We start from the raw sequence: 24,891 nt of genomic DNA on the forward strand, positions 1-24,891 counted from the left end.
CTCAAGTGTCTTTGTGACTCACTTACAGGAAAGTAATTTTGTCTCTCTCCCCAATTCCCAGTTGTTGCCATATATGACTACACAAAGGACAAGGATGATGAGCTGTCATTCATGGAGGGTGCAATCATTTATGTTATAAAGAAGAATGACGACGGCTGGTATGAAGGTGTTTGCAACAGAGTGACTGGCCTGTTTCCTGGAAACTATGTTGAGTCAATCATGCACTATGCGGATTAAGTTCTCTCTTCAGGTCAGGTCTTATTCAATCATGCCATAATTATTTACAAAGGGTAACTAAAAGGTTAACAATTGTCTTAATGCTCTTTAAAATGTGCCCATCCTTTCAGGCCATACTGTTTAAATGGTATGATTGAATGTTCATCTGTAAGCATTTGTCTCTGCAGAGTTTGTAAAACGAGCAACTGTTTATTACTGATTATGCTTATTTACTTATGCATTGTTGATTTTTATGACCAGCCTAAATATTCTGGGGAAGTAGGGTATATAATATTTAATGACTCATGATTCAAATTGTGCCATTATTTTCTTTTTTCAGTGCAGCATGGTAAACTAACAACTATGTTAGACTAACATTAAATCTGATTGAAAAGTCTGATAGTGCTGGTCATTTACCTTTGTTTAGACTCTTGCTCATCCTCAAACTATAGTATTTGTTTAAAAGCATGCATACAAACTTATGTATTGAATTATACTTTTTTCTCTCCAAAAAATCCAAGATGCTTCCAATTTGTTGTAATCTTTTGCCTGGAGTACTCTTTCACAAAACCTATTCCAATTAGTCCATTTGAGTCTCTAAGGTGTCCATATGAATCAAAGATGGGTGGTCTTATGATGTATGTGTAATTTGTACCTGAGTTTTTTATGAGTAAATTTGCATTGAATTTTTCCATTCATAAATACATAAGTGAACCAAAGGTCTTGTCCATTAATTTGTTGGCTTGCCTTGCAAAGCAATACTAAAACATTGACTTGGCAAAAATCCCCCCGCCCCTTATAAGCAGGGACAATTTTGATGCAAGTGCAAAACTTAACATCCTCCGAGATAGGAAACCAAGTTTCTGCAAGCTCATGATGCGTAAAATTACACAAAACTATTTGGCTTCATTCATTGCGACAGTGAGTGATAACTGCTAGACACTTGCAATTCATGTCTCTTGTTACTCTTTTAAACAGAGGATCACAGTGCTAAAAGGCTTATAGGGGAGTTTGCAGAGTAAAGGAGTCCTGGCCCTGGGAAATTGCATTAACATCACTTCCGATAGTTATTGGATGCTAGACTTAGCTGGGGACTGACACGCAACAGAAATCTGTGCCTATTCCCAGCTATCCACATATGACCAGAGCTGTCCAGGCTGATAGTGCTGATTTAGCATTAGATGGGCAACGTCATGCCATCCAATTGCATCTTTGGCACTACAGCTGCAACACCAGGAATCAACAGTGCATTCTTCCCTCCACCCAGTAGTCTTTTACTCTGGCAGTGGAGCTTCCTTAGGGGTGATTGCCTTTACCAGCTTGGGTGACTGACTGTGGTTATTAAATGAAGCCACTTGGCCCTGGTTATGAGGCTACTAAGTTTTGTTCTCCGATCTTAACACATTCCACAACATGCAGAGTTGTGAGGAAACTTATCACAAGTCACTGTCCTATCGGCCACCTCACTTAAAACGTGGAAGGTTGCATGTCCTGCTAAGATGACGTTGTAGCACTGAAGGGATTTGCTACTGACTTGTCCACATCACTGTATTTGAAGACGGTTGCTGCCACAGCCATCCACAAAATACAAGGAGCATGTGAGCCCAGGTGGAGGCAGATACTACAGGAGAGATGATGCTGGACCAGGTGTCCTACTGAAAGGAGCTAATCATATCCGCTCACGTAGGGAAGGACACAAGCAGTCACAGCCTACTTTGCTCTTCTAAGAAAGCAACACATGCACTTTGACACCTCCATTTTGAGCACAACGTCAGGTGACTTTTTTTGGTCTCTTTGTACAAAACTTGTATTACTTAGATAATCTAAGGCAGATTATGATTTAGTAAGGGATTTTTTTTTTACTGTATGTAGTAAAGATTTATTTGGACTGAACTGTCTTAATGGGTATTAAAATTAAATGATGAAAGAGCAGGTGTACTGGCTGTTCGAGTGGTTACAGTTGTTTTCTAGTGTGGCATTAAATACTGAAGCATCCCTTGCCGCCTTACCTTAAACAAACCTAACTATATTAAATGCTTTCTTGCCTTTTCCTAATTGTTAATCTGTTATTTCTGAGATCAGTTAGCAATCCGTAAAACCTATCTGTATTCCCTTTATAAATTGGAACATCTTAAAATTGTATATAACCTGTTTATTTACAAAAAAATATGTGCAGTCTTTTTATAATAAACCATACTCCTTTAATATTCTTGGTACTCTGAAACTAATAGGCAATTAGATCATTCTTAAGGTATCTTTCTTATACTCCCAGCACACACCAAGGCGTTTGCAAAAGTGATTTTCAACACATTGATTGTATTTATTCATTGTGGCCTTGGGTGTCAATATTGAACGATGTAAACAGTGCCCATGACAAAAACAGGAACCCCCCACCCATTAAAAATACAGGCACAAGGCATTGCTACCAGTTTAACAGACTGATCTTGTTTCATCATTTTTGTATGGCTTCCTTCAATAAAACATTTTTACTTCATAAACCTAGTTATATTTATTTCAGTGAGGATAACTTAAATTTTGGTAACTGCACTGGAAGCAAGCCAAGATGTTTCACCATGTAGATTTAGGCACAGTCTGGTAAATATCTCCTTCATTGCAACTCATTCTGGCAGCTGAGTCATTTGTCTCGGGCGATGACTATTTCTGCTAGTTGAATGAGGGCATCTCTTTCAGGGGATGGTCTGAGCTTGCTGATCTCTGTCATCGCTTTATGGCAGTAGCGCTGGGCGAGGTAGGTTGTTTGCTGCACGCCATGACTCTGAAAAAGAAAAAGAAAAACACCCAAAGACTTTTAAGTAGAGAAGTTAGGAGGCCATGGGATCTTTCTTGCTCCCTCTTTTCTGTCAGATTTTGAAACTGATTCTAGAACATAAATTTTAGCAAAGGTGTTTTTAGAAAACAGTCCAAAACCACCATTCTGCAGAGCTCAAGGGCTCTGTGGGTTCGATGCTAGGGATTGAAACTGGGACCTTTTGCATCTCCAGAACCAACTGGGATAAACCTGCTGCCAGCAAGCCTGGAGAGCCACTGCCAGTGTAGACAATGTTAAGTTAGATGGACCAATGGTCAGATTTGCCATAAGGCAGCTTTTCTATGCTCCAAGCAGTTGAAAAGCTGAGGGACAAGCAAATACGCTGTCTGAATGTGCTCGACTACCTCTACACTCCTCCAAGGTGGTTATCTGTACTTAAAGCTTCAAGTAAATACATCTAGATTACAACAGAGCTGAATGCACCGGAAAGGAGAAGCACAAAACTAATTTACACCAATGCTTACTGGACAGAACGTATCAGGCTCACATTTTCTGCATTAAGCGTTCAGACTTGAGTGAACAGGTCCTGTTCTCCATAGGAGGTTAATGGTGAAAATCTGTTCTTGCAAAAAGTCACCTTATTGAAATATTTATACCCTGTTCAAGATAGCTTACAACGAATATTAAAACACGGGGCTTGCTAAAACTTATGAAGTTCGTGTTTCAGTTGTTGGAGAAAACCACACATATCATTGATAGGTGATACCCAATATAAATTTGCTTTGTAAAATGAAGTGTTAAGAGTAAAGGCTAGAATCCTACATCAGGGCTTCAAAAATAACCATAAAACTTAATTCCAGATGAATTCCTATTAACTAAATCTATTGTACTGAACATTAATGTCTAGCAGTATTAGATACATGTATGAGCTGGTATTTATTTTAGTCTGGTCTTGTCTTACCTGTAATACATATTCCCGGGCACGTTCAATGTCTCCTGGCAAACTGAATCGCCTCATTATCATGGCATTAATTTCTGGAAACTGAGAAGGAGAAAAACATTAACCTCCCCCAAAATGCAAGAGCTTAGCAACTAATAGGAGAGACGAACTACCTATTATCTTTTCTCACCTATAAACATCTCACAAGCATTTTTATGAAAAGGCAGGCATACAGCTTGAACAAGGTAACATGAAACGCTTCCACCCCTACTCATCCTTAAATTTCAATATACAGTGCTACCTTGGGTTAAGAACTTAATTCATTCTGGAGGTCCGTTCTTAACCTGAGGTACCACTTTAGCGAATGGGGCCTGCCGCTGTGCTGCTGCCACGCGATTTCTATTCTCATCCTGAAGCAAAGTTCTTAACCCGAGGTACTATTTCTGGGTTGGCAGAGTCTGTAACCTGAAGCGTCTGTAACCCAAGGTACCACTGTAGATGTCTCTCAAGTAGCCAGCAGTACAAGTTTAACATGGGGTGAAGACAGTATATTTATTAATCCTACCTGCTGACAAGCAAATAAGACAGGACCAGTGGCTATACCAAGCTTAAGGTCTGCTGACGTTGGCTTTCCCAGCTGATCAGAACAGGATGTAAAATCCAGCACGTCATCTATCAACTGCAAACAGACAGACAAACGTTGAGACCAGTTAACAAGGATCTTAAAAAGAATTAGTTCATAACAATTATAATAGTTGTATCCAGCTTTCAATTCTTTTCTGCCTGCTGAACAGGGGACAGTCTAAGCTTGCTGATCTTACTGCTTTATGGCACTGGCCCCAGTCATTTGTTGTCTCACAAGTCTAAAAGCTAGTTTCTTAGCCTATTTCCTTAGTATCTCTATATACCAGAGATGTCAAACTGGTCAACCGGTCGATCCCCGGATGATCTTGTTCGATCACGGGATCCCTATTGATCTGCAGCAGCGATAAGCAATGGAGTGGAAGTCCCTCCCCACTGCAACTGCTCTTTTCTTCCGTTGTTTGAAATTGGTATTTAGCTGACGAGTTAGAAAATGAAAGTAGTCTTCACCGCTGCGTCGTCGTTCTAGGTGAGTGATGTCCCCCCCCCCCCCAATAAAGCTAAGCTTTCCCCCTCCCTAAAAAAGCTCAACCGCTTTGGCTCCCCCCCCCCCCCATGGGTAGATCACTTCCAGAATTTTTATACTGGGAGCAGATCGCAGTCTCTTGGGAGTTGGACGTGCCTGCTATATAGTACCTGAAATGCTATCCCGAGGTTTCTTCCGTATTGGTATGCAATCTCATGCACCTCTGGATCAGGGCAGCCTAGAATGGAAACCTGAAAGGGAAACACAAAAGAATTCTGTCATTAGTATCCATTGTTTGTATATGCAGCACATTAATAGTAAACAACTGAAGAGAGAAGACAGGCTTCATTAGCTGCACTGTTGACCACCCCCAGTACCCGTTTATACACCCAGGCACGTACAAACTAGATCTATTTAAAAGAACACAAGGCCCATCTGAACTACAGCATTAAATATATATATATATCTCTGAATTTAGATTGGATATATCAAATATTCATCATGGCCAAACTTCATTGCACGCACAGGGCTTGGAGTCTCTGAGATACAGAATGATGGGCTGCAAACTGATTGTTTGCCAGTTACTAATGCAATGGCAGCCATGTCATTTGAGGCAACTCTGGTCCCAGCAATTGCCAGAATCTCGAGAGCAATTTCTTCTCCACAAAAAGGGCAGAGTTAAATTCACAAAACACAATGTAAAAAGTGGACACGGCAGTCAAATAGGTGATTGTTTCATGCGAAGTCTGCCTGAGGCAGCCATTTTCTGCACTGAAGTTGCTACAAGCTGGTCTTCACACGTGTGTGTGTGAGAGAGAGTGAGAGAGAGATGCTATAGTGATCATGTCTGATGTCCCTTGGGAAGAAACATTCAGAAGACAGGTGCACCATGTTAAATCCCACCCCCAATGCAAACAGTTGCATTAATTAACACATCTAGGACATAGAACTAGACTATACATTTAAAGCAGTATTGGACCACTTTGAACAGTCATGGCTTCCCCCAAAGAATCCTGGGAACAAGGTTTCACTGTTACATCATTGGGAACTGCAGCTCTTGTGATGGGGACAGAGTATAGGGGCACTGTGACAACTGGCAGCATCATTTTCAATCAATCCCTTAATAGTTCCCAATACTTGACCTTTTTCACAGCTGCTGCACAAGAGCTGATGTTTTCAATGAACTATCCACCACTCAATATCACTATCATGGTTAGTCACTCCTTTATGTACAGACCTCATCAATGCATATAGGTGAAGTCAGGCATTTTTGTTCCAATGTGCATCACTCTATACACGTAAACAACCCTAGAGGTCTGCTAATAGCAATAAGAACGAACAATACTAGGGAACTCTGCATCCTAGCTCAAGTATCTCCAGTACAATTTAAGCAACAGCACAAATGAGTATCTGAAAGCAATATGGAAATCAGCCATTGTGACAAAGGAAGAGCCAAACCAGGATTTAAAATGCAGCTTTATACCCACTGAAGTTTTGGCAATATATATTTGGACATTTTAGGCTGCAGTCCTAACTCCACCCACTTGGGAATAAGCCCCACTGAATTCAACAGGACTCATTGTCTACACAGAACTGCACTTTAAGTTAGGAAGTCTTCCAAAATAGATGCATAGAAAGAAAGAAAGATGACATTACAACGAGGAATGGCAAAGTACAGCAGCCACCAATGACCAATGGCACTAGCCATCAAGACATCGTTTTTTTTAATATCCTCCTTTGACTCATTTCCTAACATTGTGAGACTGAGATAAGCAAAGAGTGCTAAGTTACTGATGTGCTTCACTCCTTACAGCATGAGACACACTGGAGAGGCTTCCAGGACTTTGGGCCCCTTAAGCCTGAAGAGCTAGTAAGAGAAAGCTGTGAAAAGGCTGCAACCCCCCCCCCCCCCCCCCCAGTTTCCCACCGATGCATCATGGTATATGAACAACAAGAAAGACGGAACGTACATACTGCTTTACAGCTGTTTGCTATAAGACTCGCAGTCTTCTTAAAGGTCTTTTCGAGGTAGTGAGCAAATCTCTCATTTTCGTTTTCTTTGGAACCCATCTGAAGAAATTCGCCTAAAAAAAGATGAAGAGCCCAACACTGTCATTCAACTGCTGCCTAGACAAAAATGTCTCAGTTGCTTCTAGAGATTTTGTTAAAATGCCTTACCATGCACCAGATCCTCAATCACACACGTTATCACAGAAACAATGGTTGCGCTTCCAATACGTGCTAATGCTAAAGAGGCTGCAGAAAGGATGAAATCCCCAGCTAGGACTGCCTGGAAAGGAAGAATTTGCTTTAAGAGAGAAGCAGCATATATACAATACTGAAACTGTTTTCTCTTTAATGCAGCGGGAGGTGGGGGAAAGAGAGAGGCGTTTTCAATTTACAGTCATTTTTGTGTGATTTATTTTTTTCTCCGGATTTATTCAAAGGTATTCCCTTTTACAGATACCTGAATGAGAGTGAAGTCTTACCCTGGCACCAAAAAGATGTCGGTGTCAATGCCAAGCAGGCCTCAATAGCGAGAGCATTTCACAGGTGTGGGGGCCACCACTGAAAAGCCTCTCCATGTTGCTGCGCCTCTGAGCCTCTCTTGGCACTAGACAACTCTTGTAATATCCAGCTATATTCTTGATGGGAGAAGCAGTCAGTCAGATAAGGCTATATAAAACGGGTAGGGAACCTTTTCTGGGTAGTGGGCCAGATTGTTATACCTGGCAGGGCTGCCCCTGTCAGTCACTATGATGGCAAGTGATGTGCTTTGAAGTCCCAATTGCTGGGACATTCAATACTGTTTGAAAGACTTTTGCTATTGGAAAGGGCTTTCAGACTACACTCCTGTTTGATCCTCTGGAAGCTCAAATGGGAGCAGGTGCGGGGAGGGGAACTGTCCTGACAATACTTTGAAAAGGCAGGTGTTTTTCCTCAGGTGATCAGGAGGACAGAGAACCCGCCTTCTGGAAGGACTGGCTACTCGCAGGGAATCACCTGCATAGCTGATCCTTTTAAAAGGTAGCTGCTTCCCAAAGGGATGCTTGCTTTGGCTGCCCATGCCTGTTCCCAGGATGGGACAGGCACACACAGTGAAACGGAGTTCCTTGGAGGCTGCTGCACACTGCTTTTTCAACTTCCAATTTCAAAAGTTCAAAGAGCAGTGCTAGGCAAAGGAAGTGGTTTTGACAGACTCTTGCCACCCACCAGCAGAGGAACAATCAGGAGCCTACTTGAAGCTTCTGAGAGTTCCTTTTAAACCCTGCCCTTATCTGTCCTAATAAGATGGGGGTGCCGTCCCCCTAACAGTCTGGCAGGCTAAAGAAGCCTGAGGGGAAGCCTGATGTGCCAAGATTGGCCAGCGGGCAAGAGGTGCCCCACTGCTTCTTCACAGCTTAAAACTAGCACTTTGAATTGGGTCCAAAAAGGTGTAAGCAGCAGCTGCAGTTGTGCCAATACTGGTGTGATATGGTCCACCTCATCAGCAGCCTGGCGACTGCCCTCTGCTCCAACTGCGGTTTCCAAACAGCCTTCTAGGGCAACCCTGTGCCCAGTGCATTGTGGTAATTAACCTAGAGATTACCACAGTATAGGTCAATGGAGTTAAGCTATCCCTGTCCAGATATGGGTATAGCTGGGCCACCAGCTCAAGATGGGAGAAGGCACTTCACACCACAATGGCTGCTCAAGGGACAGAATAGAACCTCCAAGTCAGGAGTCTGCTATTATGCTCCCTAGCAGTGTAAAGAGAGGTCAGCTCAGCTGCTACATATGATGATTTTATTATTTATTTGAAAAGCCATCCTGCCCTTTCTCCAAAGGAGCCCAGAGCAGCAGACAAAAAAACCAATACAAGCATTTAATCAAAAAGAAACAATAAAAAATCCCCAACAGCTAAATAATTTCAAGGCTGCCACGAACAATAACTTTCAGCCATCATATTTATTACTTGAAATGCCAAGTACAGCTTTTAATTGTTCAGACCAAGATAATTTTCCATGGCTGCTTTCGCTTACAGAGGTTGAAGGACAGGGCTAAGTCCACGTCATTTTCATGCCTCCAAACCAGCTGTGAGTTGCATGCAGATGAGGAGGCCCAGCCCAGCCAGATCAACAGGTGTGCTTACCAAGTCAATGGGGCCTGAAAGAGCATCGGTGTCAGTTACGCACATGAAGCACCATTGCTGGATTAGATTAAACTGGAACCAGCAGGTGCACCATTAAGATGTGCTCCTTTCTTTCCCACTGGATATCAGGGAAGATTGTGACACAAACACAGCAAGATCTCGGCACAAAGAACCCCTTTTATTAACCTAAACTCTGCCCCAGCTGACACATACATATCTGAACTGCCCTTCCTGCTCTGTTATCTTGTCTCATCTCCCCACTACTACTGCGATTCCCACCCATAATTCTAGCTCACGTGTTTCAAGAATTCAAGGACAGTGGAAGAGGTGAGTGGGCAGCAGGGCTGTAACAAACTGGGGCCAAGAGACAAAGGGTGGGGAGGACATTCTGCAGAAGAAGGTGCTGGATTGGGCATGGTCAATGTGGTGCCCTCCAGATGTTGGTGGACCACAGATCACCCTTGATCACCGGCCATATTTTCTGGCCACTGGGAGTTGCAGTCCAACAACATCTGGAGGGCACTGTGTTGGCCACCCCTGGATAAATTGGTTTCCCCCCCTCATCACTCCACCCACAAGATAAGGAAAGGGGAAGCAGCACTCCAAGAATTCAAGGTATTTGCCCAGACGGGTTATTTTATCAGCTTCTCTTCAGATAATTTCCTGTTTTTCCAGCCTTCTGCTAAACCTGCTTCTCGGGACTAATTCAAAGATTCCATTTTCGGGGACTTCCGGGTTAGCGCCATCGGCGAATGGCGGAGTTCCTCCGACCGGAGGAACTGGCTCCGTGGAATATAATGATATAAAATATGATCAGCTTTTGTTGGCAAATTAGGAGGCAGGCCTTTGGGTGCAAGGAACACTTTTGCCCCTTCATTTCAGGAAGTGCTCAACTTTGGCTAGACTATGCTGTGTGTAGAACAAATGTATTTAATTTTGCATGCCAAGTGTTCTGTGCAATTCAAAAGCATGCAAGCAATTAACATAAACTGTTGCAAATAAAAAACACCCGTAATTATTTAATCTTAAAAGCAATAGATAAAACCTGCCTCGTTTGCTTTAGTCATCCTCACAGCCTGTATACTTTCCCTACAGCTTCCCATGTAAACATCCCTCCAAATACAAAAAATAAATAAAAAATCACTGCATTGCTACAAACACACTCACCTTCCTTTCCCCCCAAATGTGATTGACTGTTTGTTTTCCTCTCCGTGAATTTGCATCATCAATAACATCATCGTGAAGGAGAGTAGCTGTATGGATCATTTCTGTAATTACTGCTATAGAACGCTGGCTTGCCTGTACTTCCCTAAAATCGGAGTGAAAGAGACAGCGGAAGCTGAGCAAACCAAGCACGCTAGGACACGTTCACCAGATCAGCAGTTTTCGATAGCAATGACTTGTTCTGCATTTGTGACAAATAGTTTGGAATCCAGTGTCTCTGTAGTTCACTTCCTCATCCAAACTTAATCCAATTCTTCTCCAGCAGCATCAGGCAGTTGGTTTTTATGGGCAGGTATGGGGAAGTCAGAAGTTATTACGATCATCATCATCATCATCAGACCACCTTCCTTACAGACTGTCTTGGGTGTTAAGATCAGCAGAGCGGCCCCTGCCCTAAGAATTCTTTTTTTTTGGGGGGGGTGGCCCAGGAGAGCATTCCTTCCCTATAGAAGGGCACCTGGGTAATAAATTTAATAATAATTTATAGAAATACACAGCGGTGCAGGACAAACGCATGAAGAGAAATTATTCCCTCTTGTATGGAACCTAAGAACTTGGTCAGCTAATGAAGCAAACTTGAAATTATTTATTCATAAAACACAGGAAATCAGTTTTTTTTACAGAAGGTTGGGCTGGCAACTAAACTAGCTTTTAAAAGGGATTATATATACCAGCCTTCCTCAACCTGGTGCCCTCCAGATGTTTTTTATGACCACTTCCATTAGCCCCAGCTACCATGGCCATTTGGGCGGGGGCTGATGGGAGTTGCAAACCGAAACTTTGGAGAGCACCAGACTGGGGAAGACTGAGACAGAATATATTGTTGAATATTAGCGATGGAAGCAAAAAATGGAGCTCTCATGTTCCGTGGCAATATGCCTCCAGGTGACAGGAGCAAAGAGACAGCTATCTCCACCAACCTCTGCGAAACGTTTCCTTGCAGAATCCAGCTGACCATGACAGAAACAGAACCCAGTGCTAGATTATCTAAAGACCCACTTCGAACATTTTGTCAGTGAAATTTAAAACACTTGACCAGTGAATTTCCCACAGCACCAACAGCAGCAGCACTAAGGGGACAAGATATTAACTTGTCCTACTGAAACCCACGCAAAAAACCCCAAAAAACCTTTCTATAGCCAAAAGCTATAAAGTGGGCATCAAGTCAGCCTGTGGCTGTGATCCTTACCCCACTTACCTGGGAGTAAGCCCTGCTGAATTCTACAGGACTTACTCCCAAGTAGACATGGTTAGGACAGCACTGTAAGGTCTAAGTTTTATTCAGAGAGGACCCACTGAAACTAATGAACATGATTAAAGGGAAAGGGAACCCTGACCGTTAGGTCCAGTCGCGGACGACTCCGGGGTTGTGCGCTCATCTCGCTCTATGGGCCAAGGGAGCCGACTTTTGTCCGCAGACAGTTTTTCCGGGTCACGTGGCCAGCATGACTAAGCCGCTTCTGGAGAACCAGAGCGGTGCACAGAAACGCCATTTACCTTCCTGCTGGAGTGGTACCTATTTTATCTACTGGCACTTGACGTGCTTTCAAACTGCTAGGTTGGCAGGAGCTGGGACCGAGCAACAGGAGCTCACCCTGTCGCGGGGATTTGAACTGCCGACCTTCTGATCAGCAAGCCCTAGGCTCTGTGGTTTAGACCACAGTGCCTAAGTTGGGTCTATTACTTACAGTAGGTCCAGTCCGAGGAATACCACCGTAAATCCCACACTTCCTTTCCTTGCCATACGGGCACTTTAGACTCACCTGGAGCTGTGCCTGCTGCTTCTTCCCTCGCTTTTTATACCAGTTTCCTAGTGCGTCACATATGAGTGTGCCAAAGAACACTGGGAGCAACTCCTCTGTCACACTACAATTTGGGGCAAAGGTTTGACCATACTATGCTCAATGCCGCGGACACTTTGTGCCAACAATTCTAGATATTTATATATTGGGCTAATGGAATTCTGGCCTTTTCCTTTCTTGTTTTTAGAATGAAATTGAGGGGAAGAAGGGGGACAATGGCACCCTTTGCAATGCTGTGTACAGTTTGGGAAAGATACTGAAAAATGCATAAATTGTGCAGTTGCAAACATGCTGCTTAACTCCTGCTGTTATTGCTAGCAAGTGACTTTTTTTTTTTTAGCCAAGTGGATTTGAAACTGTAAGAACTTTAAAAATACTGGTTAGGTATTTACCCGGAGTTATTATGATGAAAATTGCACGCTCTAGCCATTAGCACCACAATCATTGGTCGAAAAGCCTTCCCTTTGCCATCAAAGTAATATTCACACATTTCCTTCAGTTCTGTAGTAGATACCCATAATTCCTGTAAACAAACAAAAATGCAGTTTTAAAGTTGAGCAGTAAATCTGGAAATAGGTTGATGCAATGTTATGCCTCTTTGGAAGAGAGATTACAGCACTTCACACCAGACACCAAAGAGCCCTTACCTTTTTAATATCTTCATAGAGATTATTCAAGTCTTTGCTTCCCAGTTTAAAAGGATCCTTATATTTTTCATCACTAACCGCTGTACCACAGCTGTACAATCGCAGCGTTGTGTGGTGAAACCTGGCGATAGCATTATTTGAAAGAATTTAGAGAGGTAAAATACAGGTTGGATTTGTGTTTCATTTTACAGAGCATACAAAATACTGGCCTGATTTGCATGTCGTGCTAAGCCAAAGCTAAGGCATAGTTTATTAAACAAACCATGCTTAAAATCACAAGTTGCCCCACATGATTTGTTCTCTAAAAGTTTGGTTTCTTTCTCTCCCCCCCCCCCCCCGCTCACTTCTCACCTACTTTGTACTTGCCACCCTATATCCCAAAAGCCTCTGCAGCACCTTGTACTGGTGTTCATGTCTCCATGCCCATTCCTACTGGGCAGCTGCAAGAGCAGAGCTAGGGAAATTGTCCCCGAGTTCTGTGCCTGCTCTCATCCATAACAGATTCCCACCCAAATTTCTCAGTGGTTTCTTAAACCTTTCCTTTCTTAAACTTTTATCCCTGCACCTGCCAGTTCACCTCAACGTCACTCTGTTACACTACCCCATCACTCCTCTCCTTAGATGGTACTCAAATTAGCCACTGAACTTAATGGGGTTCACTTGTGAGTAGACAAATGCTGTAATGTGGATATAGGAGAGGGCAGGAAAGAAAATGGTATTTTGAAAGGGGTGGGGGGCAGGAGATAATTCCCTAATTGGCTGCTGGTGGAGGGAGAGCGTAAGATAAATTTGTTGAGGGCAGATTGGCACACTGTATGTAGTTTAACAAGCTGAGGCTGAAATATTTTTTCTTACTTTCAGAACATTTCTACAAGCTCCTTTAGACAGCTATAACCTGTAAAATGCTATCAACAGGCTTTCAAACAGTAAAAATTTGAGCTTTGCAGCAAAGGTGGGGCAGGACAAAACAGAGGTCTCATTTAAGATTTCATCTGCACTATGTGCTAGAGCTATGACATGATATTTCTTTTTCTTTTTGGTGTGTACACATAAATAATTACAATAAAAATAGCACAGCACCAGCCCTTTCATTAAAAGCAGTCAGTTTCCAAACATCTAGTTTGGTGGTCAAAAGATAAGGATTTATTGTCTTGCTTTATTACACCCTACACGATAAATGGTAATTATAGACTAATGAATATTTGCTGCAATCAAGACACTCAATATGTAATTGAGTATCTGGTACTACTCTAGTTCATTTTGTTTACGTGGAACTTGTGCATGCAAGCAAGCCTATTTAAGCTTATAGTACAGGAGCAGTGGACCCATATTGTACCCACACTAATCTTGTGGCAAATGTGGAAGAATTCTTGGAGCAGCTTATTCCCAATAACTCAAACAGTATTCAGAAGAGGACAGCTGGGCAATAAATCTCAGGAACATGGATACAGCTTGTACTCTGTCACCCAGAAGTGAAGCCATTTTTGGAACACGCAACTAGGTATGCAGAAAGACTCGCTGTGCACTTAAGAAATGTGGACTCTTCGGCAAGACGTGTTTCAGAATGAGGTGAATACTGCAAGTGGTGCACTTGATGGGGGCCTTCCCTTCAATATGTAACACTAGGATAAGAATCCCTACCAATCGGTAGCTGAGCCAGGGAAACTTCCTTCTCTTGATTCTTAAGTGACATATTTTACCTCAATCTAAGTATTGTTTCAACTTAAGGAGCATGTTATTGGCCTGGCATTCCTACTGCACTTATTTACTACATCTTGCCACTGGTTCTTCAGCTTCCACTTAAAAACAGGAGTAAAGTCGCTTGGAGAAGCTTTTACATGTTCAAAGGCAAAGCAGGTTGCTGTCCTAGCAGGCTTGTGCAGGAGGACCTTTTAATAGGATTGAAATATGGTGCTCCAAATATGGTAGCTATCCAGCCCAAAGACGTTACAATATGCAAGGAGGAACTCGAAATCAAATCAGTGTTATGAAATGGAAGATGAACACTTCTGTCGTATAAAACAAAGGGGAAGAGAGAAATAGCTTGATCCCATATCAGTTAGTTTATTGAATGTATAAATTGCTTCCCTGAACCTGCTTTGGTTATATTGTATCAACTTACAGCATTATATAGATCATGATAGCACCCATAACTGTAGGACTTCTAAAAATATTCACCCAGGTTACCTAAAACCTACTCCTATATATGGTGCAATACAATGGCAAGGTCTTCAACTTACCGCCAAAATATACTACGAATTTTTAAAATGGATAGAGCCGAACTTCTCCCAAGAAAATCAGGTCTCTGTCCAGAGGAAAAAAGAAATGAAACATTAGTGAGCATACATTTACAAACCACATTTCACCTAACTTTTATTTTATTTGAGTATTTATATTCTGCCTTCTACACTACTTAGGACATCTTACAGCATTCTAAATTATAATTTCATTAAAACAATGCAGAACGATTGCTAAAAGACAGTGCCAACAGTTAAAAGAATCGTAAGAATATTGTCTAACTTGCAAGAGCTTCTTGGAAGAAAATGGTTTTCAATAACTACAGGGGTGGAGGAATGTGAGAGGGGACCAACCACACTGCATAGGGCAAGGTGTTCTATAGTCTGGGTGCAACCACTGAGAAGGTTCTTTCTCTTGTCCCACTCAGCTGTGCTTCCACCCTTGTGGTTGTAGACCCAGAAAAGATCCTCTACTTCTGATCTTAGGATTGAGATTGTTTCAGCCCCAAGACCTCTAATCATTTGTTTTACCAGATAAAATTGTGTGCCTGGCTCCACACCAGTGAGCTTCTTACCCATTTAAAGTCTGAGAAAAGGTTGAGACAATATTGGGGAGAATTCAGGACAGTATGGGAGGAAACAATCCCCAATCTATATAGGACTTAAGTCATTTAGGGTTTTAAAGATAATGACCAAACCCTTTGAATTATGCCTGAAAGCAAGCAGGTAACCACTGCAACTGTCTCAGGATAGGTGCAATCCTTCTATAAGGAAAGTGTTATAAAAACAAAACCATAAAGTTTTGCAATTCCTTCCCTAAACTACCCTAAACTAGTTTAAGTCCACACCTCTTTTTTCTGATGCAAAGTGGTTTCTATTATGAGACTAATCTGAAAGCTGTTACACAAGCTCTGAGGTGGCCCAAGCCTTCTCCAGACAAGTATTCAATAGCACAAAAGGCTCACAGCACAGAACTCTACTATGGGTCCCTCAACATATGAGGTGCATGGGATCATCCAGAGCAGGGTAGTTCAATGTGTGGCCCTCGTGGCCTTTTTTGGCGGCCCTCAGCAACATTTGATGCCCACCCCAGCTCTCATGCTGCCTTCCTGAAGCCAGATAAGTGAGGCGCAAGGCTTTGGGTAGGAGGTGTGAAGGCTCTGATAGGGTCCTAGAGTCCTTCTTCCACCTTCCCAAAGCCTAGTTAGTACTTTCCCATCTTTGAGAAGCAGGTAGGAAGGCTATAGGACCCTGACAGAGCCTCACCCTACCAAGGCAGCATACGGCCTGCTGGTTCTGTGTCAAAGGACCCACTTGGTATGAACAGTTGGGCCGCCCTGATCTAGAGCAGGCCTTTTTCCACACTGAGGTGCTAGAACATCCTTCCAGCTTTGCTGTCAGCCTTTGGTAGCAAGCAGCTTCATTTCAGAGGGCACTTGGGATTCTGAGCTGCTGTATTGGGGGTGGCTTTTTCTTCTGTATTATTATTTGTTAATTTGCTGTTTGTGGCTTGTTTAGATTTATACCTTTAATTATTATATTTAGCTCTTTTATGTTACTAGCTGCTGCCAAGTGCCTTTGCAGAATATTCATGTTATTTATTTATTTTTAAGTAGAGGCATGTTCTTGTGTACTTAAGGTTAAGTTAAAAAAATTATTTAAAGCAGCCCTTACAACTGGCATTGGGAACCTCATGGCCTCCAAATATTGAAGACTACAACCCCATCATTCCTGACATGTTGTCTGGGGGCTGAAGATAGTTGGAGGCCAAACACATCTGGAGGGCCACAGGTTCCCCATACCTGCTTTAGAACCATGGGCTCCCCAAAGATTATTTTAAGATAGATGCTTGGAGATCTTGGGAACAATCATTCTGCACAATCCTAAAAGCCTATTCATAACATCAGCAACATAACTGACATTCAATGAGGATTCATCAGTTTGAATCAAACAGGAAACTACGACTGAATGCAAATGAAGTGCCAAAGTGGTGTAAGGTAAAGGTAAAGGACCCCTGGATGGTTAAGTACAGTCAAAGGCGACTATGGGGTGCAGTGCTCATCTCACTTTTCAGGCTGTGGGAGCCAGCGTTTGTCCTCAGACAGCTTTTCAGGCCATGTGGGCAGCATGACTAAACGCTTCTGGCGCAAAGTGGTGTATAAGGAGAAGAGAAGAAATGCTTGGCCTGAACATTCATTTCCATGGTTTATAAAGATACAATCATCTGAACAGAGCCAATGAATTGTACTTTCTCCCAAGCTCCAAGCCCATTCAATGGATGAGTACTGACTTGTTCACTGTTGTTCCTTCTCACAACTCAAAATCTATCACTCACACACTGCTACCAATATTCTGAAGGGCTTTATAATGCATCTTGCATAAAAGCACAGCAAATTGTGGGGCAGTAATTTCACTCCCTGTCCCCATTGAACAACTTCTTGAATATTGCACACGCAGCCAAATATTACACAGATAAAAGGCTTCTATTCCAAGACCGCCATCTGAAAGGGACTTTACACTGGTGATGAATGGCCCAGCTGTTCTATGTATCCATGTTACCTGCACTGAGCATAGCCTACTGGCTCTTATTCATCCCACTGCTGGATCAGACATCCCACTGAAACACTGGTATTTGGGGAAACAGATTACCTGCGTGCCATCAGTTTAATGATGACACCAAGCTCTAAATCCTCAGATTCCTACCTAGAAATTTCACACAGACAATTATCAAGAGTGAGCTTTGAGCTCATACACTCTTCCTTCCCTCTTCCATGTGACCAAGAACAGTTCAGAAGCTTTAAACACTACTTTTGATTAACTTCTGTTTGTAGCTTTAATCACTACTTTTGATTAACTTCTGGAATTGCAAATTATGGTTAACATAACTATGGTTGGTTCCGAAAAAGCCAACTTCAATTCATAGTTACTGAAGCTAGCTTGTTTACAGTTAAATTAACCACAGTTCTGGGTCAAAATGACACATCATTTTGGGAAACTGTTGAAGGTCATGGTAAAATCAGTATTTATTTATTTAAAATCAACAAGCTTACTAATTTTGCTATCATGTCTTTGAAGTCTCACCTGAAAGTGTGGAACCTCATGCTTGCAAGGAAGGCTAATTACAGCCTTACAAAGAAAACCAAGAGTTGCTTTCCCAAATCTGGTGCCTGGCAAGTATTATGAACATCCCAGTCAGCTATGCTGCTTCTCTCTAAACAAAATTAAAAACAAAAAAGAGCTTGCTGGATCAGGCCAAAGGCCAATCTAGTCCTGCATCCTGTTCTCACAGTGGCGAAGCAGACACCTATGGAAAGCTAGCAAGAAGGACCCAAGGACAACACTCTCTCCTCTTGTGTTTCTCAACAAGTAGCATTCAGAGGCATACTGCTTTCAACAGCAGAGGAAATTGTTATGTAGTGTAGTTTCACCCTGGGCCAACAGGGGGATACTGTATATAGTTTTCACTCAGGTCTGTAGATAGTTTTCACTCAGGTCCGCGGCAGTTATTTTAGGCGGGAACTCTGGGCTGTTGTGGTTACAATGTTGACAGCCGGCTGCCTATAAATACAGGCCGGCTGAGCTGTTCGCAGTTAGTTCTATTCCAGCTTACCATAATAAAGAGCTACTTGAAGAAATCGCTGTGCCGGCTGCTATGTCAACCCACCACCTAACACTGGCGACGAAGGTGGGATTGATGGACATCAGAGCACAGCCAGATGCGGCCAGCCTCTGAACTGAGCTGAATCACTGAGCTGAATCACAGAGCGAAATCACTGAGCGAAATCACTGGGCAGAACCAATTCAGAGCTGACTGTTCTGGCTAGAGCACTGTGTTCCATCCATCGCCCTTCACGCCGGCATCGGAATCATGGCTTCACTTGTGCCTCTACCGCCGTTTGCGCCAGCCTCTGAATCATGGGACTCCTACCTCGCTCGGTTCGACTGCTACCTCCAAGCCAACGAGCTGACAGAAGTATCACAGGAGCGGAAGCGGGGCCTATTCCTCAGCCTCTGTGGGCCTGAGGTGTTTGAGACGGCCCGAGCGTTGGTTGCGCCTGAAGCAGTCCAGGCAACACCATGGGACACGATCCAAGAGAAGCTCCGCAACCACTACGCACCAAAGCCGTCCAAGATTGCTGCCCGCCATGCGTTCTACCACCGGAACCAGGCAGAGGGGGAGTCAATCAACAACTACACCACCGCCCTGCGACAGGCTGCAATGCACTGTGAGTTCCGAGACTTAGACGATGCCCTGATGGATCGAATCGTCTGCGGGGTCCGGGACATCCATCTGCAACGGCGCCTCCTAGCCAAGCCAGACCTCACGCTACAGAAAGCCATTGAGGAGGCTGTGGCCTCAGAAGCTGCTGAACGCTCCGCCCAGGAGATCCGCAAGTCCAGCAGCCCGCGTCTTGCTAGGGAGCCAGTTCCGGTGCATCATGAAAAGGCCAGCAGTGAGGAGGCATCCTCCAGTGAAGACGATGACGTGCACCAGACAAAGCGGGAGCGCAGGAAGTTCCAACAGAAGTCCAAGGGCCAACCGGAATGTGCTGGCTGCGGAGGCAACCATTCCCGTGCCAAGTGTCGATTCAGAGACGCCATCTGTAGGAAGTGTTCCAGAAGGGGCCACATCGCTAAGGTCTGCCGATCGGCTCCGTCTGACACCCCCCCTTCATCGATTCGCAAGTCCAAGTCTTCACTCCAGTCTGCCAAGGAAAGTTGTTTCGCTCTCACCAACTGCCGCTGCCCGTCTGGAACCACGATTGGCCAAACCGACTCGCCTACGCGACGCAAGCTGAACGTCACGGTGCTCATTGAAGGAGCTCCATGTGACATGGAGATCGACACCGGGTCTGCCCTGTCCATCGTGTCATGGAGCACCATCAAAAGACTGGTACCCAGAGTGTCCAAAAGGCAACTCGACTCTCACCGCGTACACCTGAGAGACTACCAGGGAAACGACATTCCCGTGGTAGGCGTTGGCCGGTTCCGGATCGCCTTCAAGGATTTTTCGGGCCTGCTCCGGTTGGTGGTGGTCGAAGGTCAGCGGCCAAGCCTCCTAGGGCTAGACTGGTTTGATGCCCTCGGCCTGGAAGTCACCGGCATCAACTGCATCTCTAATGCAGAGACTGAGGGTCTGGTCAAAGACTTTGCCGAGGTTTTTGACGGCACCTTGGGCCAATATACAGGTACGCCCATCTCCTTTAGCCTTGATCCACAAGTCGCCCCCATCAAGCTAAAGCCACGCCGGGTTCCCTTTGCTCTCAAGGCTAAGGTGGATGAACAACTGGACAAACTGATCGCCCAAGGGGTTTTGGAGCCGGTTGACCACGCAAAGTGGGAAACCCCCATCATCACGCCTGTCAAGCCAGATGGGTCGGTGAGAATCTGCGCTGACTACAAGTGCACGATCAACAAGGCACTTCAGCAGCACGCTTATCCGGTTCCTGTTGTCCAACACCTGCTGCATTCCCTGGGTGAGGGTAAGGTCTTCGCTAAGCTGGACCTTGCCCAAGCCTATCAACAACTGCCAGTCGATGATGCCACTGCTGAAGCCCAGACGATCGTCACCCACCGGGGGGCTTTCCGTTGCCGCCGGTTGCAGTTCGGGGTGAGTGTGGCTCCTGGCATCTTCCAAAGCCTTATGGAGCGTCTCCTGCAAGGGCTTCCGGGCGTGGTACCATATTTTGATGACGTCTTGGTGTCTGCAGACTCACACCAGCAGCTGTTCGAGCGCCTCCGTGCCGTGCTGACCAGGTTCCAGGAGGCCGGGCTCAAGGTAAAGAGGGAGAAGTGCCAGATCGCCGTTCCACAGGTAGAGTTCCTGGGCTATCTTATCGATGCCTCCGGTCTTCATCCAACCACATCCAAGATCCGCGCTATCCAGCAGGCCCCCACCCCAAAGAACAAAACGGAGTTGCAGGCATTCCTGGGGCTGCTGAACTTTTATAACATGTTCCTGCCCCACAAAGCCACAGTGGCTGAGCCTCTTCACCGACTCCTTAGCACTAAGACGCCTTGGGCCTGGGGTCATCGGGAGACGGCGGCCTTCAACGCGGTCAAGGCTCTCCTTTCTTCAGACAGTGTGCTGGTACAGTACAGTGAATCCAGGCCGCTGGTCCTTGCCTGCGACGCCTCACCTTTTGGCATCGGTGCTGTCCTTAGTCACCGTTTTCCAGATGGAAGAGAAGCACCGCTCGCCTACTTTTCCAGGACACTATCTCCGACGGAACGGAATTACAGCCAGCTCGACAAGGAGGCATTGGCACTTGTGGCTGGAGTGAAGAGGTTCCATGAATACCTCTATGGCAGGACTTTTGACCTCATCACTGACCACAAGCCACTCCTGGGCCTCCTCGCCGGTGATCGTCCAACTCCACCGGTCCTCTCACCACGCATGCTGCGATGGACTGTTTTCCTGGCTGCCTACCACTACCGGCTCATCCATCGCCCGGGGAAATCGATGGGCCATGCCGACGCCCTCAGCCGTTGCCCTCTTCCAGCATTTGTGGAAGACCCGGCTCCAGCTTCATCGCTCCTTCTGATTGAGGATCTTCCGGCAGCGCCTGTATCGGCTGCCACTGTGGCCTCCGCATCTGCCCAGGATCGCACCATCAGCCGGGTGCTCAACTGGGTGTGGAGGGGGTGGCCACAAGGGCCTTTTGCATCGGAGTTCCAGCCCTTCGCAACCAGACAACATGAACTCTCAGCTCATCGTGGCTGCCTGCTGTGGGGAGACCGCGTCGTGATTCCCCAGGGACTCCGTCAGCGCGTCCTGGAGGCTCTGCACGTTGGCCACCCGGGAATTGTCAAAATGAAGGCGTTGGCTCGGTGTTACGTCTGGTGGCCTAATATGGACGATGCCATCACTGCCTGGGTGTCCGCCTGTCAAGCGTGCCAGGAGTCGAGGCCTGCACCACCGGCAGCTAAGGGACACACCTGGGAGACGCCAAAGACACCCTGGTCGAGGGTGCACATCGATCTGGCTGGCCCCTTTCACGGCCGGACCTTTATGGTAGTGGTGGACGCCTATTCCAAATGGCTGGAGGTTGCCCTGATGCCCTCCACCACTACTGAAGCTGTCATCCGGGTGCTGCGAGGCCTGTTTGCAACGCATGGGTGTCCTGATGTCCTTGTCTCTGACAACGGACCGCAGTTCACGTCAGGCACGTTTGAGCGGTATCTTTTGGGACTGGGCATCCGCCATGCCCTAACGGCACCTTTTCATCCATCCAGCAACGGGCAAGCGGAAAGAATGGTGCGCTCGACAAAAGAGGCACTGGCGCGCCTGGACCGGGGAGACTGGCATGAGCGGGTCGCCGAATACTTGTTCGTGCAACACATCACCCCTCATGCGGCCACAGGGAGGAGTCCTGCTGAACTGCTTATGGGCCGCCGCCTCAGGTCACCGCTCGACCGGCTACACCCAGACTTTGCCGTGGCTGAACCCCCAGGCTGTGCCAACGCACCACGGTCATTTGTCCCAGGAAACCAGGTCTTTGCCCGGAACTATGTGGGGGACATCCCTTGGGTGCCAGCCACAGTAGTGGGAGTCACTGGACCTCGTTCGTACCAGGTGGCACTCGAAGACGGACGCTTGTGGCGACGGCACATAGACCAGCTTAGGCGCAGGGTTGGGGACTTGGACACTACCGAGGTGCCCCCAACTGCGCTTGCGGCTCCAGAAGAGACACGTACAGATGGCGAGGCCCCACCTACACCTCCCTCACAAACTGCCAGCGTGGAGCCGAACCAAGCCGTTTCAGAACAGACTCAGACCACTCCACTTGCGGAGGCTCCACCCACAGCAGCGGATCCAGGGGAGTTGGTTCCAACGCCACCTAGGGTCGCACCACAGCCTCAGCGAGAACTGTGTGGCCCTCCGGACTTGGCTACCAGTCCCCGGCGGTCTGGCAGAGTTTCCAAGCGCCCAACTTATTTAAAGGACTATGTTGTTGGACAGGTATCACTGTTGGTCTAAGTATGGGAAATGTAACCGATATGCTTTTGTGCTTAATTGAACCATTACGCGTAGTGCTGTATATAAGGAAACCATTACGATTGTAACTAACGCCTTATCTCGGTGGGGAGGGGTGTTATGTAGTCTAGTTTCACCCTGGGCCAACAGGGGGATACTGTATATAGTTTTCACTCAGGTCTGTAGATAGTTTTCACTCAGGTCCGCGGCAGTTATTTTAGGCGGGAACTCTGGGCTGTTGTGGTTACAATGTTGACAGCCGGCTGCCTATAAATACAGGCCGGCTGAGCTGTTTGCAGTTAGTTCTATTCCAGCTTACCATAATAAAGAGCTACTTGAAGAAATCGCTGTGCCGGCTGCTATGTCAACCCACCACCTAACAGAAATAGTAATCAAGCTGGTAGTCAGTGATAGCCTTAGCCTTCGTTATTTTGTCTAATCACTGAATTGTAGAGTTGGAAAGGGACCCTGAGTGTTATCTAGTTCAACCCTTTGCAATGCAGGAATCTCAACTAAAGCATCCATGGCAGATGGCCATCCAACTTCTTTTAAATCTTTTAAAGCCATCCAAGCTGGTGGTTATCTCAACAAGATATATGAATGAAATAAAAACATTCCTCAGAATTGTAGAACCATAGAGTTGGAAGGGGCCATGAGGATCATCGTGGTCTAGATTCATCTCTAGACCAACCCCTTGCAATCCAGGAATCTTTTGCCCAACGTGGGGCTCGAACCCACAAACCTGAGATTAAGAGTCCCATGCTCTGCAGACTGAGCTATCCCCTCAGGTTTGTGCTCATTTTTTTAAACTTCCTACCCCTACCTTTTCTTTTAAAAAAACAGCCCCTTATCTTTCCCAAGGTTTTGTGTACATGAAAATCCCATGCTGCCTCAACCCAAAATGTCAATCTGGTCAAGCATCAGTGACCAAAGCAGCCCAAAGTACTGAGGGCAAGAGACCTAATCCATTGCCTTAACTATCCGGAGAACTGGTTCGGGGCAATTTGATTTTTAAGGGGGGCAATTCAAGAATGAGTTATTTACAGTGAATGGCCTTATAGGCTTCCTCCATGTGAACAGGATTTCACTTTTTGAATAGGAAGAATTATATGTTGGGGGGGGTGTGGAATCAGGATTTTAGAGATGCTTAGGTGGGGCATGGCCAAAAAAGGGTTTGTAACCACTGCTCTGGAGAGAGGGGGATACCCCTGAAGATGCAAATGCAATTTAGCTCGCGTGGACAGTAGCCACGGACAGATGCATCCTCCGCGGATTTGCCAAATCCCCTTGCAAAGCCCTCCAAGCCGGTGGCCATCATCCCTGCACCTCCTCGCAGCAAACGCAGCAGGAAGTCCTTTTCCTCAGTCCTGAATTTACTGCCCATCATTTTAAGGAGTGTGAGGAGGGGTGAAAACACCACCAAAACCTCCCCAATATTCTCCCTTTATTCCCTCGTCATTTTACGGACCCTTAAGCATCTTCTCTCCCCTCCCTGAACCTGAAAACGAAACAGCCCGGAGATCCCGCTAGCGTTTCCTCACATTCATTCCGACGTGACCTCCATTCGCCCCGGCGCGCCGCCGACTTACCTCCGCCTTCCACGCGGGCGCCGCCGGCCCCACAGCCCGCCGCTGCCTTCCGGCGCCGTTAGCGGAGGAGCCCAAGGCCCGCCCGGAACCGGCGAGCCACGCCGCCCGCGAAGAGCCGGCGCAGCGACAGCAGCAGCGGTGCCACCAGCCCAAGGCCATGGCCGCGTCGTCCTCGGCGCCAGGCCTGCTTCTCCCGCCGCTGCTCAAGGGCCGCCTCCCCTCGCCGAGCAGCTGAGGCGACCCGGACG

At 45.8% G+C, this 24,891-nt stretch overlaps 2 protein-coding genes across 11 annotated transcripts in view; one reads left to right on the forward strand and one right to left on the reverse strand.

Moving 5' to 3' along the window:
* Nucleotides 1–2,714, forward strand: part of ABI1 (abl interactor 1) — a 97,726-nt gene extending 95,012 nt beyond the window's left edge. For all 10 annotated transcript variants that reach the window (XM_080974465.1, XM_080974468.1, XM_080974467.1 and 7 more), the window contains one exon: nucleotides 62–2,714. In XM_080974465.1, the coding sequence (XP_080830591.1) occupies nucleotides 62–237 (176 nt within the window). In that variant the 3' untranslated portion in view covers nucleotides 238–2,714. The remainder of the gene's footprint in view (nucleotides 1–61) is intronic.
* On the reverse strand, nucleotides 2,513–24,811 carry PDSS1 (decaprenyl diphosphate synthase subunit 1). Its single transcript, XM_080974513.1, has 11 exons — nucleotides 24,644–24,811; nucleotides 15,080–15,144; nucleotides 12,840–12,960; nucleotides 12,585–12,715; nucleotides 10,334–10,475; nucleotides 7,213–7,324; nucleotides 7,009–7,118; nucleotides 5,205–5,285; nucleotides 4,492–4,605; nucleotides 3,948–4,028; nucleotides 2,513–2,992 (listed from the first exon to the last, which is right to left on the reverse strand). Exons 1-11 carry the CDS (start codon nucleotides 24,800–24,802, stop codon nucleotides 2,852–2,854), a joined length of 1,257 nt encoding a protein of 418 aa, XP_080830639.1. The 5' UTR covers nucleotides 24,803–24,811; the 3' UTR covers nucleotides 2,513–2,851.
* Nucleotides 24,812–24,891: the final 80 nt, after the last annotated feature.

The sequence above is a fragment of the Podarcis pityusensis genome, assembly GCF_964106645.2.
Source record: "Podarcis pityusensis genome assembly, chromosome: 12".
In the NCBI taxonomy this organism is placed as follows: domain Eukaryota; kingdom Metazoa; phylum Chordata; class Lepidosauria; order Squamata; family Lacertidae; genus Podarcis; species Podarcis pityusensis.

Excerpts from the sequence above, each read along its gene's own strand:
- PDSS1 (XM_080974513.1), bottom strand. The coding sequence starts at position 24,802 with ATGGCCTTGGGCTGGTGGCACCGCTGCTGCTGTCGCTGCGCCGGCTCT. Across the intron at positions 15,145-24,643 it reads CGCCCGCGTGGAAGGCGGAG|AGACCTGATTTTCTTGGGAG; the intron begins GTAAGTCGGCGG and ends TCCTCTGGACAG. Across the intron at positions 7,325-10,333 it reads ACATTTGGGGGGAAAGGAAG|GCAGTCCTAGCTGGGGATTT; the intron begins GTGAGTGTGTTT and ends CTTCCTTTCCAG.